This window comes from Manis pentadactyla, chromosome 18 (genome assembly GCF_030020395.1).
Source record: "Manis pentadactyla isolate mManPen7 chromosome 18, mManPen7.hap1, whole genome shotgun sequence".
In the NCBI taxonomy this organism is placed as follows: domain Eukaryota; kingdom Metazoa; phylum Chordata; class Mammalia; order Pholidota; family Manidae; genus Manis; species Manis pentadactyla.
The window spans coordinates 24,340,524-24,353,891 of NC_080036.1; the positions used below are offsets into that span (position 1 = coordinate 24,340,524).

General features: G+C 38.2%; 1 protein-coding gene across 12 annotated transcripts in view; it reads left to right on the forward strand.

The window, feature by feature from the left end:
- The window catches only part of AKAP13 (A-kinase anchoring protein 13), a 291,383-nt gene that overhangs the window by 226,339 nt on the left and 51,676 nt on the right, over positions 1-13,368 (forward strand). For 8 of the 12 annotated variants that reach the window (XM_036931888.2, XM_057494885.1, XM_036931885.2 and 5 more), the window contains 4 exons: positions 469-577; positions 6,053-6,184; positions 9,895-9,934; positions 11,365-11,497. In XM_036931888.2, the coding sequence (XP_036787783.2) occupies positions 469-577; positions 6,053-6,184; positions 9,895-9,934; positions 11,365-11,497 (414 nt within the window). The remainder of the gene's footprint in view (positions 1-468; positions 578-6,052; positions 6,185-9,894; positions 9,935-11,364; positions 11,498-13,368) is intronic. The other 4 variants (XM_036931892.2, XM_036931893.2, XM_036931894.2 and 1 more) reach the window with 1 other exon arrangement.

Here is a 13,368-nt window from a genome sequence, read left to right on the forward strand (position 1 = left end):
GTGATCTTAAAACACTTTTACTTGCATCTCTGTTTCCAACTCTAAACTCAGAATAATCTTAACTGGTATCCTATATGTCTACAAGGAATATTTAGATTTTCAAAGAACAAGAACTATATACAGTTTGATATTACCAGTGAAATTATTTTTAATCGCTGAGGCATTCAGCTAATGCCTATTAAGCACTTACTGAGTTTGAAACCTTATTAGGTGTTGTGAGGAATGTGAAATCACTGTAAAGAACAGATCCTCTAATTATTCCCATTTTACTAAGGTTCAGGAAGCCTAAGTAACTTCTGAAGTTGAGCAGCTGTTGTGGCAACTGTGTGACTACAAAGCCTTTGCTGTCCCCTTGTATGCTGCTTTATTTCCCCAGGGTGGGTTAAAACGTAAAGTTTTGTGCTTATTTAGAAATTTGGGAGCATGTACTTAGAACCTGTTCTTTACTTTTTTTTTTTTACTTCACAGACATGTCACAGATCCAGACAACAGGGATTTAATTACTGTACATCAGCCATTTCTTCTCCATTGACAAAATCTGTCTCATTAATGGCCATCAGCCATCCCGGGTTGGACAGTGAGTAGACTATATTTTTTTTAATTACATATATTTTAAACACTTCTCCTCCCATTTTTCTCGCTTTCAGATCCTCTAATACTACCTTCCAAAACTTACCTGACTCTTTCTCTGAATGAGTGGCTCACCATTTAAACAGTAAAGGTGACATGACAGAGTTCAGTTTTGGAATCTTTGCCCTATCATTACCTAAAAATCTCAATACATTAAATTTGTTATATTCTTGGGCCTAAACCTAACCCACATTTTTAGAGCTTTTTAGTTGGAAATTATTTCAGACTTTAAAAATAGATGCAAAAACAAAGACTCATCATATATTCTTCACCTGGAGTCCCCAGGTGTTATCATAACACTTGTTTTATCAATCTCTCTCCCTCTATCACTTCCCTTAAAATTTTGTCTGAAACACTTGAGATCAAATTATAAACAATGCTCTTCTGGCTCAAAGATACTCTCTTATATGACCACAGTATGATTATCCGTATTTTATTCTCTGTTAATTTCCTGAGCTCTTGAAAAATGTTTAAGCTACACAGAAAGCCTGAGGTACATTTTCAGTTAGTTAAGCAAGTGCCAAGGGCATTATGTCTGAAAATGATCAGCGTAACTATATGCAGATTCAGGCTTCACGGCTATGAAAGTTATGTAGAAATGCCTGGTGTCCATAAACACAGGTTGTCTGCAAATAAAAGATGCTCAAAAACATATTTGAATTGGATCCAAGAGTTTGTCAGAGAAAGGTAGCTTGTTCTTTGAGAAACCACACTTTTTTACTTTTAAATGTTGATTTTTTTCATGAGTAGTTGCAGTGTTACATCTCAGTTTCAAAATTTAAATTCTTATCAAAGGGGGAGTAGCGTATTACCTTCTTTGCTGTAAGATTGTGTATTCATGTGGCTGAAGCAAAAGCAAAGCGGCCTCCTCTGGTGTTTCTCCGGAGTGCCCTGATAGGACGCATTTAAAAAGAACCGAGGTCAGAAGTAGCCGCCCCACATCGATGGTATGTTCTTTCTCAGTTCATGACTTACTGGAGGCCTAATGTTTTTAATTTCCACAGAATATAACGGATGATTCTTTTAACTTTGTCCTCGTTTTCATATGATCATGAAATCAATACAAATCATTAATACAAAGTCTTCAAATACAAATCTGACCTGTTTGACTAACGGTGCCTAGTGATGACTTACTCTCAAAGACACAGATACACTTCACAGAACTGCAACTGAAAGAGCTTTTCCAGTATTTGTTCGGGTTTTGGTTTTGTTTTGATTAGGCTTTGGGTTAGAGGTTTAGCTGGTATAGATTGAAAATGATTATAACAAAGTAGTTCCTTGTGGATTTGATGAGCCTGGAGTGCTAGAGTTCTACAGCCAAAGGCCGACAGAAAAGCTCTCTTCAGCGAGACGTTTCAGCTCTGTGTACTCCTCCCCTGGCTGGCGAGGGCTGTGATGTAGTGGACATTCTACTCCTGTAGCAACAGATACCTCGTACCAACAGAAGGTGTCCCACAGCAAGGTGCTTTTCCTATATGTTGTGACACACTGTCTTGCCTTGTGCATGAAACACTTGATTATTTTCCTCCAAAAAGCAAGATGGTTTTTAAATGTGATTTCATTTGCTAGCCAAACGCTACAAATAATGTGGCTAAGTTCCAGAAATCACTGTCCTAGAGTGTCAGAAGTTCTGGCTCATAGACCTTTTCTCTCTATTGCTGGGAAATTTCTTCTCAGCTTACTGGGGGAGACTGAAGTCAGTTGCAAACTGCTGTCTAGAATAGAGTTTTCAGCAAGAGTTTAATCCTTTCATCAAGACAGAGACCCTCATTCTAATTGATAGTGTGTATTTTGTGCAACCTTGAATGACTAGTTCATAATTAACTTAGCCCCACTTATTTCCCTAAGTTAGCACACACTATAATTGGATGACTCACCAACTCTAAGGGCACTCATTCTCCTTTAGTTACTCCCTATATGTAATTAAATTAATTTTCCCAACTGTATTTGTTTATTCTGCTCTAGAAACATGAATCCTCTTGCAGTTGTGAATGTTCTGACTTGAACAGGAGACTAAAATGTTCCGTGGGCTCTGCCTTCAGGCATCAGGGTAACTGGATAGTTCTCAGTCTACCGCAGGCTCAAATACTATATTCCAAATCACTCAAGTACTCTGCCTGACTCATCATTGGCCATGGTCTTTGTAGCTGAAAGTATCACAATTAAAATCTGCGTGGTGATTTTAGAGTCTGAAGTGTTTGGTACACTTAAAAATATATACAGGGAAAGTAATGTGATAAAGCTTCACTGTGAATTAATCTAAAGTCCTCAGCAGATAAGTATTTGTCATCCTTATGGCATCAGCCCACAGTGCCCAGGGCAGTGCCAGGCTCTGTTTCTCTCTGACCAGAATTTGAGCAGTGCTGAGGAAACGAGCACATTGCCCTTTATTGTCTTTAGGTGGCTTTGTTTTATGAGCTCGTTTGTCTAGGAACAAATACTTTCTAAAATCAATCTTATCTCAATACTCTCCAGCTTGTACCTGTTGCTCTGTCTTTTTCCTTTAAAGAAATTAGCAACTTCTCTCAGTCTTTCAAAGCTGTTAACATCTGAGCATCTGAAGATGAACTGTGATCAGGAATATCATTTTGTGTCATTGCTAGATGAGAAAAACAGACATACTAAGAGCATTATTTCTAAGCTTGGGCTCTTTCTAAAATCCGTTGACGTAGAGGGAAATACTGACTAAATCTATCTGTATCATTTTCTGCGGTGGAAACTAGGCTACGGCCATTTTAGGAACCACAGTGGTTGGGAAAGCCGTCCTTGCTCATGTCTTCAATTTGCTGTCTTGCTGGGGGAACATGATGAATGCATCTTTCTGGCTCACTTTTCAGGGAATCAGAATAGCACTGACGCTGCCTGTGTCTTGTGGGAAAATGCCAGGGAGGACTGGCCTTGGAGCAGCTGCTTCAGGATACATGTTCGCAGCATTTCGCCTTCTCACATCAGACAGGATTGAGTGCAGATTCCCAGCTTGCCAGGAGACGTAGGTGGTTTCTCGAGAGAACTTAAGATTAAGCCTCATTTTTGCATATACATAATAATTTGGTTATAACAGACAAGCCCTTTCCAAGGTGGTAGTTTTAAACTTCTCGGTGCTTGCAAACAATAGAGAACCTGAGTGATTGATTGATGCTATCTAAGAACTCTAAGCACACTGGTTACAGTAATGTAAAAGGAGAATTGGACCTATCAGATCTTTTAACCTCACAGGCCTCTTAATGAGATTTCATTTTCCTCTTCATTTTGCATGTTTTGTTATCACAAAGAATGGTGTTCACAAGGTTCAGTGGTCCTTAAGATCATTTTTATACCTTCACTCACAGTGTGTGAATTGACCAACTTCCTTATGCATGCTTTGATGGGAATACTAGCTTAGAATTGTAGTTGTATAGCTCGCATTAGACCATGAAAGCTAATTTCATTCTTGAGACCTGAACTGTGGCATTTATGTACATAAAATGCACTAAATCTCAAAAGATAAAATGATCCTTTTGACCAGAGATTAGGGTGGTCTCTGGAGAGTTAGGCATCACTGCTAATGAGGACATTGTATCTCTACTTCCTGTGCTTATTTTCTGGCTAACTGTGGACAGGAAGATGAGAATTTATTGGAATACACATATTTTCTTAGAGCAGTCCTGTCTAAAGAAGATAGCATTGGCAAACACATCAGAACTCAAATTTAGTCAGTCAAACAGACTTTATGTATTAATCTTTTGATTAAACTAAGGCTGGAATTTATGCATATTCTATAGGTATATGTGTGTGTGTGTATCCTTTATTTTATACATTATAAATTGAGTATGTAAACATTACTTTTTTGCCTACATGTTGGAGATGTCTTTATGTGTTGAGGATACTCCTTAGACATCCATATAAATAGATTTTTTTCTTATGATCCATGATCTTGTGACAGAAGAAGGGGGGACACCCTTAGATTTCTGTGTTATAAGAGGGCTTCTTTTCATTTCCTAAATTTGCTTCGCATTTGGAAATACTTTAAAACATACATTAAAATGGTAACTTACTTTTGTACTAGACTGTTGTTGCCTAAAGAGCCAGTGTACACATATCTGTGCCCTCAGTTCTTTGATCTCTGTTACTGTAGTGGCTGCAGACCAAAGTCTGACATCCTGTGGCATTTATCTGGGGCATGGAGTGGCTTTTGTATTGGGTAGGTACCAAGCCTTTTCTTTCATTTAATTTAGGACATTGAGCTTCCAGAAAGCCTGCCAAAGGGGAATTCATTTACTGATTTGTTTATTTATTCAATAAATATTTGAGTACCTACTCTTTGCTGGACACTAGGCTAGGCTATGGTGGGAGAGGGCTGAGCTTACAGGCACAGTTCCTTTCCTCACCACACTTAAGCCAACAGACAAGAGAACAAGAGAATATACTAGAAAATGTTAAATGCAGCAACTGAAAGAAATGGGTATTGTAGAACATCAGACGTGAGGGATCAGAGAAGGCTCCCTGGGGAGAAGTATTATCAAAGTTAAGACCAGAAGGAAACGAGTTATCTGTTCAGTGAATTAGTATGTGGAAAGCAAGACTGAGGAATTTGGGCTTCTTGTCTGAGGGCTTTGGAATGATTTAAGTTGAACAAATTGATTGAGAGCCCTAACTGAAGAAAGTGCTGGGGAGGACAGGCTGATAGATCTGTAGAAAGCTCTTGCGGGAATCAAACGAGAGCAGACAGTGGCCTGCTCCAGGGCGCAGAGCAACTGCAGTAGGCGAGAAGCTGATGTTCAGAGTCTTAGAATTATAAATCAGAAGGTCTGAGTGGGGTATGATATAAGAATACAAGGATGGTACATAGCTTTCTGTTTTGAATAGTTGGATGTTAGGTCCCGCTCACCAAAGGAGGAGCAGGTCTGGAAGGAAAAGATAAGTTCATTATGTCCTTGTTCAGTTTGAGCTGCCTATAGGATCTCCACCCACAGGTGAGCAGGGGGGTGAATGAGTCTCGAGCTCAAAGGAGAGATCGGGCTTGAAGATAAGAAGTTGTGAGTCACCAGTATGTGGTATACAGATTGTACCTTAAGAGGTGAAAGTAAATGAGATTCGGGTGAGGGAGGCGAGAGCCAGATACAGAGCCGAGGAAGACCACCACTCCACATGCTTTCACGTTGCAGAAAAAACTCCAGCTATAAATTGTGACTATTAAAAATAATTGATGCATTGTTTTCATAATAAGTACATATTTGTTGGATGAGTTTTTTTTAAGCTGCGTTAGAATTCTACATGTTCACAGTAAAGGTGAAAATGTGGGTAGGTAACATTGGTCACCTAGACAGCCTGTCCTGGAACTGTACCAGTGGTGTTACCCTGCTCAGTGTGGTTTGCCCATGTTTCTCCTGGTCCTGGTGTCATCGGTGCACACCCTAATGTCTTCTGTTGACCCACTTCCCAGCCCGGCAGCAGACGCAGCAGCCAGCAAGGCAGATCTCCTTCTCCGTCAGCATCTCTCCACTCCTCCTTAAGACTAAAACTCTCTTTTCTCTTGGCTCTTCTTATTCCAGTGATGAGGAGGAGGATTTGCATAGTAAGTAGGCAACTTTGGCGTCCAGTGGCTGTTCTCCAAAGGCTGACCAGTGCTGAAAATGCTATAGGCTTCGTACTAAGAGGTTGTGTTTGGGGATTTTCATCCCTTTGCATGCCATCATTTCTGAATCACTTGTCTCTGTGCTTTGCTTTGAAAATTAACTTGGGTAAAATGGTTTTTGTCTCCTGCATGCTACCTACACTGATTGATCAAACGCCCAGATTCTAGGGCAGGAGATAGCGTCTTGGAGCACAGATATCTTCAAAGGCAGAAGGGATGTGTTCTCATCCTGCCTTGTACCTTTTGTAGTATTGAGCACTAATTTCACACACTTTTCACTCAGTGATGTGAATTTCTTTTTTTTTCCCTTGTTTCACTTTTTTATGTCTCATGGGACAGATCTCTAGATGTCTATCTGTGCTATTTAAAAGCTTATGTTAATCTTTTTCCTTTTCACCTTTCATACCAATTCTTTAAATAAAAAAACAAAAAACTTCCCTTTGAGATTAGATCCCCATGGATTAGGGGTGAGAGTTACATATCTATTTCTGTCCTATTTCTCTTCTTTGGAACATTCTGGTTTTCAGTCCTTTCACTACAAAGTAGGTTTCAGATTAATACGTCCTTGCGTGATAATACCTAGTTTAAAAACTTCACGAGCTATCAGTTTTAGGAAACCTGGAAGGGAAATGAATCCCCCCTTTCACAAAAATAACTGTTTTCAATTGTATAAGACTTCTAGAATATTCCAGGATTGCTATTTTTAGTAGAAAAATCATTTCTAATAATAGTTAAATAATGAATTCTCATTTCATTTAACTAATACGAGTCCCAGGCAGTGACAATATCCACATAATTGAGTTCTCTGATTCCCTATCACTTGCTGACTCTTATCTTCAGCAGTATGTAAGTATCTAGTTATTTTTATTTAAATACTGAAATTGAATATTTAAGCAGTATAAGCTCAGGATGACATTTTTGCATTGTTCCTGAAAGTGCCTTATACACAATAACACACAAAGTTTAATTTTGTTTAAATGAAGGTTTTTATGTTCATTACTTTCACAGTTAAAAGATGTTTGATAAATAGGTACCCAATAAGATACTTAGTTTATACAAGTTGTAGCAGGACAGAAGGTGTAAAAATCCACTTAAGAACTTTGAGAGATCAGACACTCTCAAAGCTGATTTCATCTTGAAGTATTAGTAATACACTGGGCAAAAGCCAGGTCAGTGTGGCAAGTGAACTTCCAGTAGTATTTCTTCCACCACTAGTATAAAATTGTAATAGCCCCGTTACTTAATCCATCATGATGGAATCATACAAGTATAGAAGGTGGAAGAAACCTTTGAATCAAGTACCCAGCATTCTTCAAAATGTGTTCCTTAAACTCAGAAATAACAGAATTATGTGGGGAGAAAGAGAGGAAGAAAAAGAAGGGGTTGGTTCATGGCCAAAGAAATTTAGGAAACTCGAGGTTAACCAGGTTTCAAATGCTCATGTGTACATTGAATTTCCAAGGCAGTGTTCATGTGCTGTGTTTCCCAAACTTTTTAACTAGATAACCACAATATGCATGACTGAATAACATCTCATGACAATAGTGTCCCCAAGGAGAACACACTTTGAAAAATGTTGACTGTGTCCTTCCAGTTGAAAAATACTGACTGTGTCCTTCCAGTGGCTCTAACTCTGGGATGTTGTTATTAGGTCTGCAGGCTGTTTCATGCCTTTAAAGAAATGTCTAGTTGAATTGTGCTATTTACGTAATGCAATAATACTTCACAGGCTGACTTCAGTAACAGATTGCTTTGCTTTTATCTGTGATTGTATCATGGACATAACATTGGTTATTTAATATTCTTAGATGTTCTGAAAGCTTAATGGCACTTGAGGAATTTCAGAGGCATTGATTTCAAAGGCATTGGTGGCTTAATTGCTGTTTTCAGGACCATCTCTAAGAGGTCATAGAAAATGAATTAAAGTTTTCTCAGCAGTGAAAAAGTTGGAACTCCTTATCGGAGTCATAGATTCTCCCAATGTTCAACCACATACATATTTATTTGGTCAGAAATTTATTTGACAGCAATCTACTGGGAGCTTATTCATGGCCAGGCTCTGTGCTCGTTGGTGTTTTTCTTCATTACGGATTTCACTTCCACTTCCCTCATATCACTGGGGTGGTAACTTAGGTAATTGCTGAAGTATACAACAGAATCTTGGCAACCTTAGAGAGATGAATACTGCTTGTATCATTCAAGGCTTCTTGGGTAGAAAGTTTTGAAGCCACTGCTCTAAACCACTTTTGGTTTTTTGTCTAAGTAAATGAAGGCATCCTAAGATCAAAATGCTGATGATTTCAAACCTGGATCATGCAGAACTGGGGGCAGATCCCAGATCTTATTCTCGCTCTGCTCATTTTTCTCTCACTCGGCAACTACTACCTACCATGCAGTATAAGCTGAAATAGAAAAAGAACCCCAACCAAATAGGTAAACGGAGTAGCTACAGAAAGCAATCTTGGAAGACTTAGAATTTGTTTTTAAGTTTCCTATGCATTATTCCCATCTGTTGGCTATTTACTTTCTAATAACTACAATTTGACATTTACATTCAAAATATGGAAGAGTTTGTGTGGTTGAGAGTTTCAGATGCTGGTGACCTGGCAGCAGAACACCTTCAAATCTCTATCAGATTGAAGTTTTATTCATAGTAATCCCACTGACCTAGAAACCAACCTCAGGGAGAAAGGGTGTATTTTGTCCCATTTTAATAATAGTTACACTGAGCAGACTTTGTCTACCTGGAATCATATGCAGAAAGTATTTCTGTGTCTGATCTCCAAAAAAACTGGAAACCATTAATCATTGTGTGATTGAGACCTCCCTCTTATCTAAGTCCTAAACTAGCTAGAGCTTCATTAACATGGCATCGATAAAGTAATAGTAGTGTTCCTTCTGTTTGTTCTCCTTTATTGCCCTGCTGTCGGATTCAGCCTTAGTTTTAATGACCTGCTCCAGTTAATGGGCTGATAGTATCGAAGGAGGAATGCACCTGCCCTACATTTATCAATGTGAACCTGGCAAGAACTTAGCATCTGTTTATTTTCCCTCATTTCACAGATGAGGAAATGAAATCCAGAGATCACACCTCAAATTAGTGACTGGGGCCAAGACCTTATAAGCTAGCTCTGGTGCTCTTTCCCATTCACTAATCCATTTCCAGTAACACTCAAGAAAATATCAGATATGCATTAGCTAGATTTTTAGTACAGAACTACATGAAAGCAAAATTAAGAGCACATAGAGTGGGATATTTCATTTCCTATTTTATATTCTTCCTGTGACATCATCCCAGAAAGATGGCCTGTAGAAACCGAGCATTGAAAAGAGCAGAAATTAAGTAATTCATATGTGTTTGAACATTAGATAAAAATGTTGATTTGAGGGTTGTTCAGTTACTTGAATCCTGGATTAATTCTTTTTTTCCATGGGAAATTTGCTCCCTATTGCCTATTTCCAGTTCTAATTAGAGGATTTCAAGTTTAATTTTTCCTTCTTCCAAACTCTTAGGAGAAAAGGCATCATGCACTGGCTTGTAAATGCTATTTCTGATTTATCTGTGTCTTTGTAAACATTTTAAACATCTTGTCTGTCATCTGGTACAGTCCTTTGGCTATAACTTTTTATCTGTCATTTTTGTTTTCTAGATTCAAGGCCTTTCCACACCAGTGCCAATCTGACTGAGAGGTACCATACATTTATTTTGTTACTGTTTTTCCCAAGGTGAAATGAAGCAAATCCAAAATGTCCTATGACATTTAACTGAGTAAACAAAGTCAATCGAGCTCATTGGATTCTTACTTCCTTGAGTGATAAATATGGAACAGTGGTTAGAAGTGGTTTGTAATGAAGGTTGTATCCTTTTTCAATAATTTTCAATAGTTTTCCACTTTTATTCTTTACACTATTCTGATAAAGGTGATTGTTTGCATTTATTCACAGGAGGGAAACACTTACTTTTTACTTTATGAATTTTGTACTCTCTGCTTATGGGGTTTTCTGATCCCTAAGTCTCACGACATTTGTTTCATAATGTGTGTGTGCATGTGTTCATGCTTTTCTTCTGTATGCATGGGTACGGTACACACCTCTGTCCAAGTAAGGGAACTGGTTCCTTGCTTGACAGCAGCAGCAGGCAGAAGAGGTCTCTTTTGACCCATTGTTTACTTCTGTATTCTGCTTGTCATGGTTATGAGATTGAATAGTCTAATTTAAGCATAATTGTGGTTCTGATTGTTGCATAGTTTTTTTAGGTGGCTCTCCTTTTCACAAAGTCATCAGTTGTGACTCAGTGATCCAGAACTCCCAATATGAATGCTTCTCTTTGCACTTCTGTCATATTTTATTTGTTCCTTGTCCTTCCTAGAGCAGTGGTTTTCACACCATTTCCCCTTTACCTTAGTAACTGACTGCTGCATTTTGTAAGCAGACTTTAGCTATTGAAGAGGACCTCTTCGGGTTCTGCTTCTGTCTGTTCTCTCACAGAGGCCCTTAAGAAAACACTACTTAACTATGAAAAAACTCTAAAATGACTATTCCAGAACATGTAAGAAAAGTAGTTTAAATAGATTACTTTTCTGCATAATGGATTATGTATATCGGTGCCCAGCATTCTTTCAGGAAATCAATCACTGTGAATTTCCCAAGGTCCAAACATGTCCATGAAGCGTTCCTAAAGAAGTAGATTACTACATCTGGATCTATGTGAAACTCCTACCATGGATATTTCTACTCTCTGCCTCAGTTCTTCATAAAAATTCCCTTCTTTGCAACCTTTATTAACAAGCCCATCATTTCCATCATATTTACTGTTTTTTTCATGCAAAAATGTTTATAAATTGAGTGATATTTTAGGTTATGAAATTTCAGGTAAAATAATTAATATTGACAGGCTCTATTTAACATCAAATCACTGAAAATCCATCACTAAAGCATTAATGACTGATATGAGAAAACAGCCAGGTTTTGGCCACAGAACATAAGCATCGTGATGTGCCCTGTTCTTGGATATTATTGTGTGATAGTTCATTTTTAACCTTTAAGTAATCTTTAATGTTTTAATTTTAAAAATTAACTTCTGTAGTCTTTTAAAACTCAATCTTCTTGTTTTTATCTAGTATAACAGAAGAGAACTATAATTTCCTTCCACAAAGCCCATCCAAGAAAGATTTTGAAGGGAAGAGTGGAACCAAAGTCAGTCGTACATTCAGCTACATCAAGAATAAAATGTCCAGCAGTAAGAAGAGCAGAGTAAGTACCAGGCGGCATTCCTCGTGTGACCACCTCAGTTGGTCAGCGGTCTGCTCCTTTCTCAGCCTTGCATTCACCCAAAACTAATTAAATGATGGGGATATATGGAAATAAATTCAGAAACAGTCCCTGAAATGGCCTAATATTTGAAAAAAATTAGCAAGAAGAGTAGCAACAAAAGATAACACCAGTAATTCAGTTGTTACCATAAGCCAAGAGCTTTCCATATGTTGTCTTATGGAATCCTTTCGTCAGCCCCTCCAGGTAGGTATTATCTCCCTTTCCTAAGAGTGAGATAGCTTATCTTGGGATATGCCCCTAATGTGGAACAGAGGTTGGAATCCTGACCTCTGGCTACAGATCCCACACTCTCAACCACAGTGCTTCTTCAACCAGTAAGTGAGGTTTAGAATGCAGAAGGATTTTATGGCAAGATCAGGGACTTAAAAATATTTACATTTGGGTTAGAGGTTAGAAAGATTGTCCCACAGCAAATTACAAGAACTTTTAAGACAACTACATATTCTTAGATTTCTTCCTAACTAGGAATATGTTGCAGTGTATCTTCTTCAGTGCTTATAAAGGTTAAGTCAAAACATTTAAACTTTTTTTGTCTATTTATTTTTTTCATGTTCATTATAGGAATATTCAAAGTATAAAAATAAGGAAATAAAAATCACTTGTAATAACCCCATAGAGAGATAACCACTCTTCTGATTTCTTTAACATAATTTAAAGACAGAGAGAGAAAGAAAAGGAGTTTACCTTCTAATGCTGCTTCCCAGTGCTAAACCAAAACTGATTTACTTGCAAATTGGTGGGGAGAAATTTTCTGGCTCCCATTTTCCCTACAGTCCATTCACTCCACCACCACCACCCCCAACAAAATAAAGAAATAAGTGGGAAAAAACTCGAAATTAGTTAAGGTGCCCTTGCCCAGGAGTCACGGTCTGTATACACATGTGTGTGGCATATACATATATACTGACTTAGAAGTGAGGGAATACACAAACACTGAACTCAGAATGTTGTTGTAAAAGTGCACCTCCCTCCACTCACACCTCCTCCCGCTCAGTGCAGGCTCCGTAGGTCCTCAGTTAAGTGAGCTGGTAGAAATGGAGCCAGCGTATTTTACCAAGTTTTTCAAATAAAATCTTTTTCTTTTAGCAAATACTAGATTAGATCATCACTCAAAGGAATTTTTCCACAAACCTACCACCAGAATTGTGTCTTCTCTTCATTTCTCCTACCCAAGTGCAGAACGTACAAAAAGCAAGCAATCAGGAAAAGGTTCAGAGTCTAGCAAATTATTTCTAGAATAATCAGATTTAAGTATTCATACTTAGCTGTGTGTTATTAGAATTCAGAAAAGTTAAGGTGAAAGAGGCAGAGTGCTTTTCAGAATTCTAAAATGTTGGCAGCCAGGCTTAAAATGGAGCCTCATCTATTTTACTTATCGCTGCTGGCTTAGGTACTGGTTGGCCTCAAGAGCAGATCTCCTTCAACAGATCAGTTTAAATTAGCCGCATATTACTGAGTGACCCCTGTTGTCTCAGCGCTCTGCTAGCTGCTAACAGCATCTAAAAGAATGGAAGCTCCAGGCTTTACCTTGAAAAGTTTCATAACCTGTTTGGACTATTGCAAAAAGCTTTGTTTGTTATTTTGTTTTTAAACTGTGGAGTCTTTTCATTAGACAAACTTTTCATTGGAAGACTGGTAAATAAGCGGAGATTTCCCAGTGACATTGACCTTCAGGGCAGAGCAGTGAATACTTCACTGCTTGTATTGATGAAGTAATAGAGACAGGAACAAAACAAGGGAAGGCTAAATTTAGAAACTGGAACCTGACCTTTAAACAACTGCATCCCAGC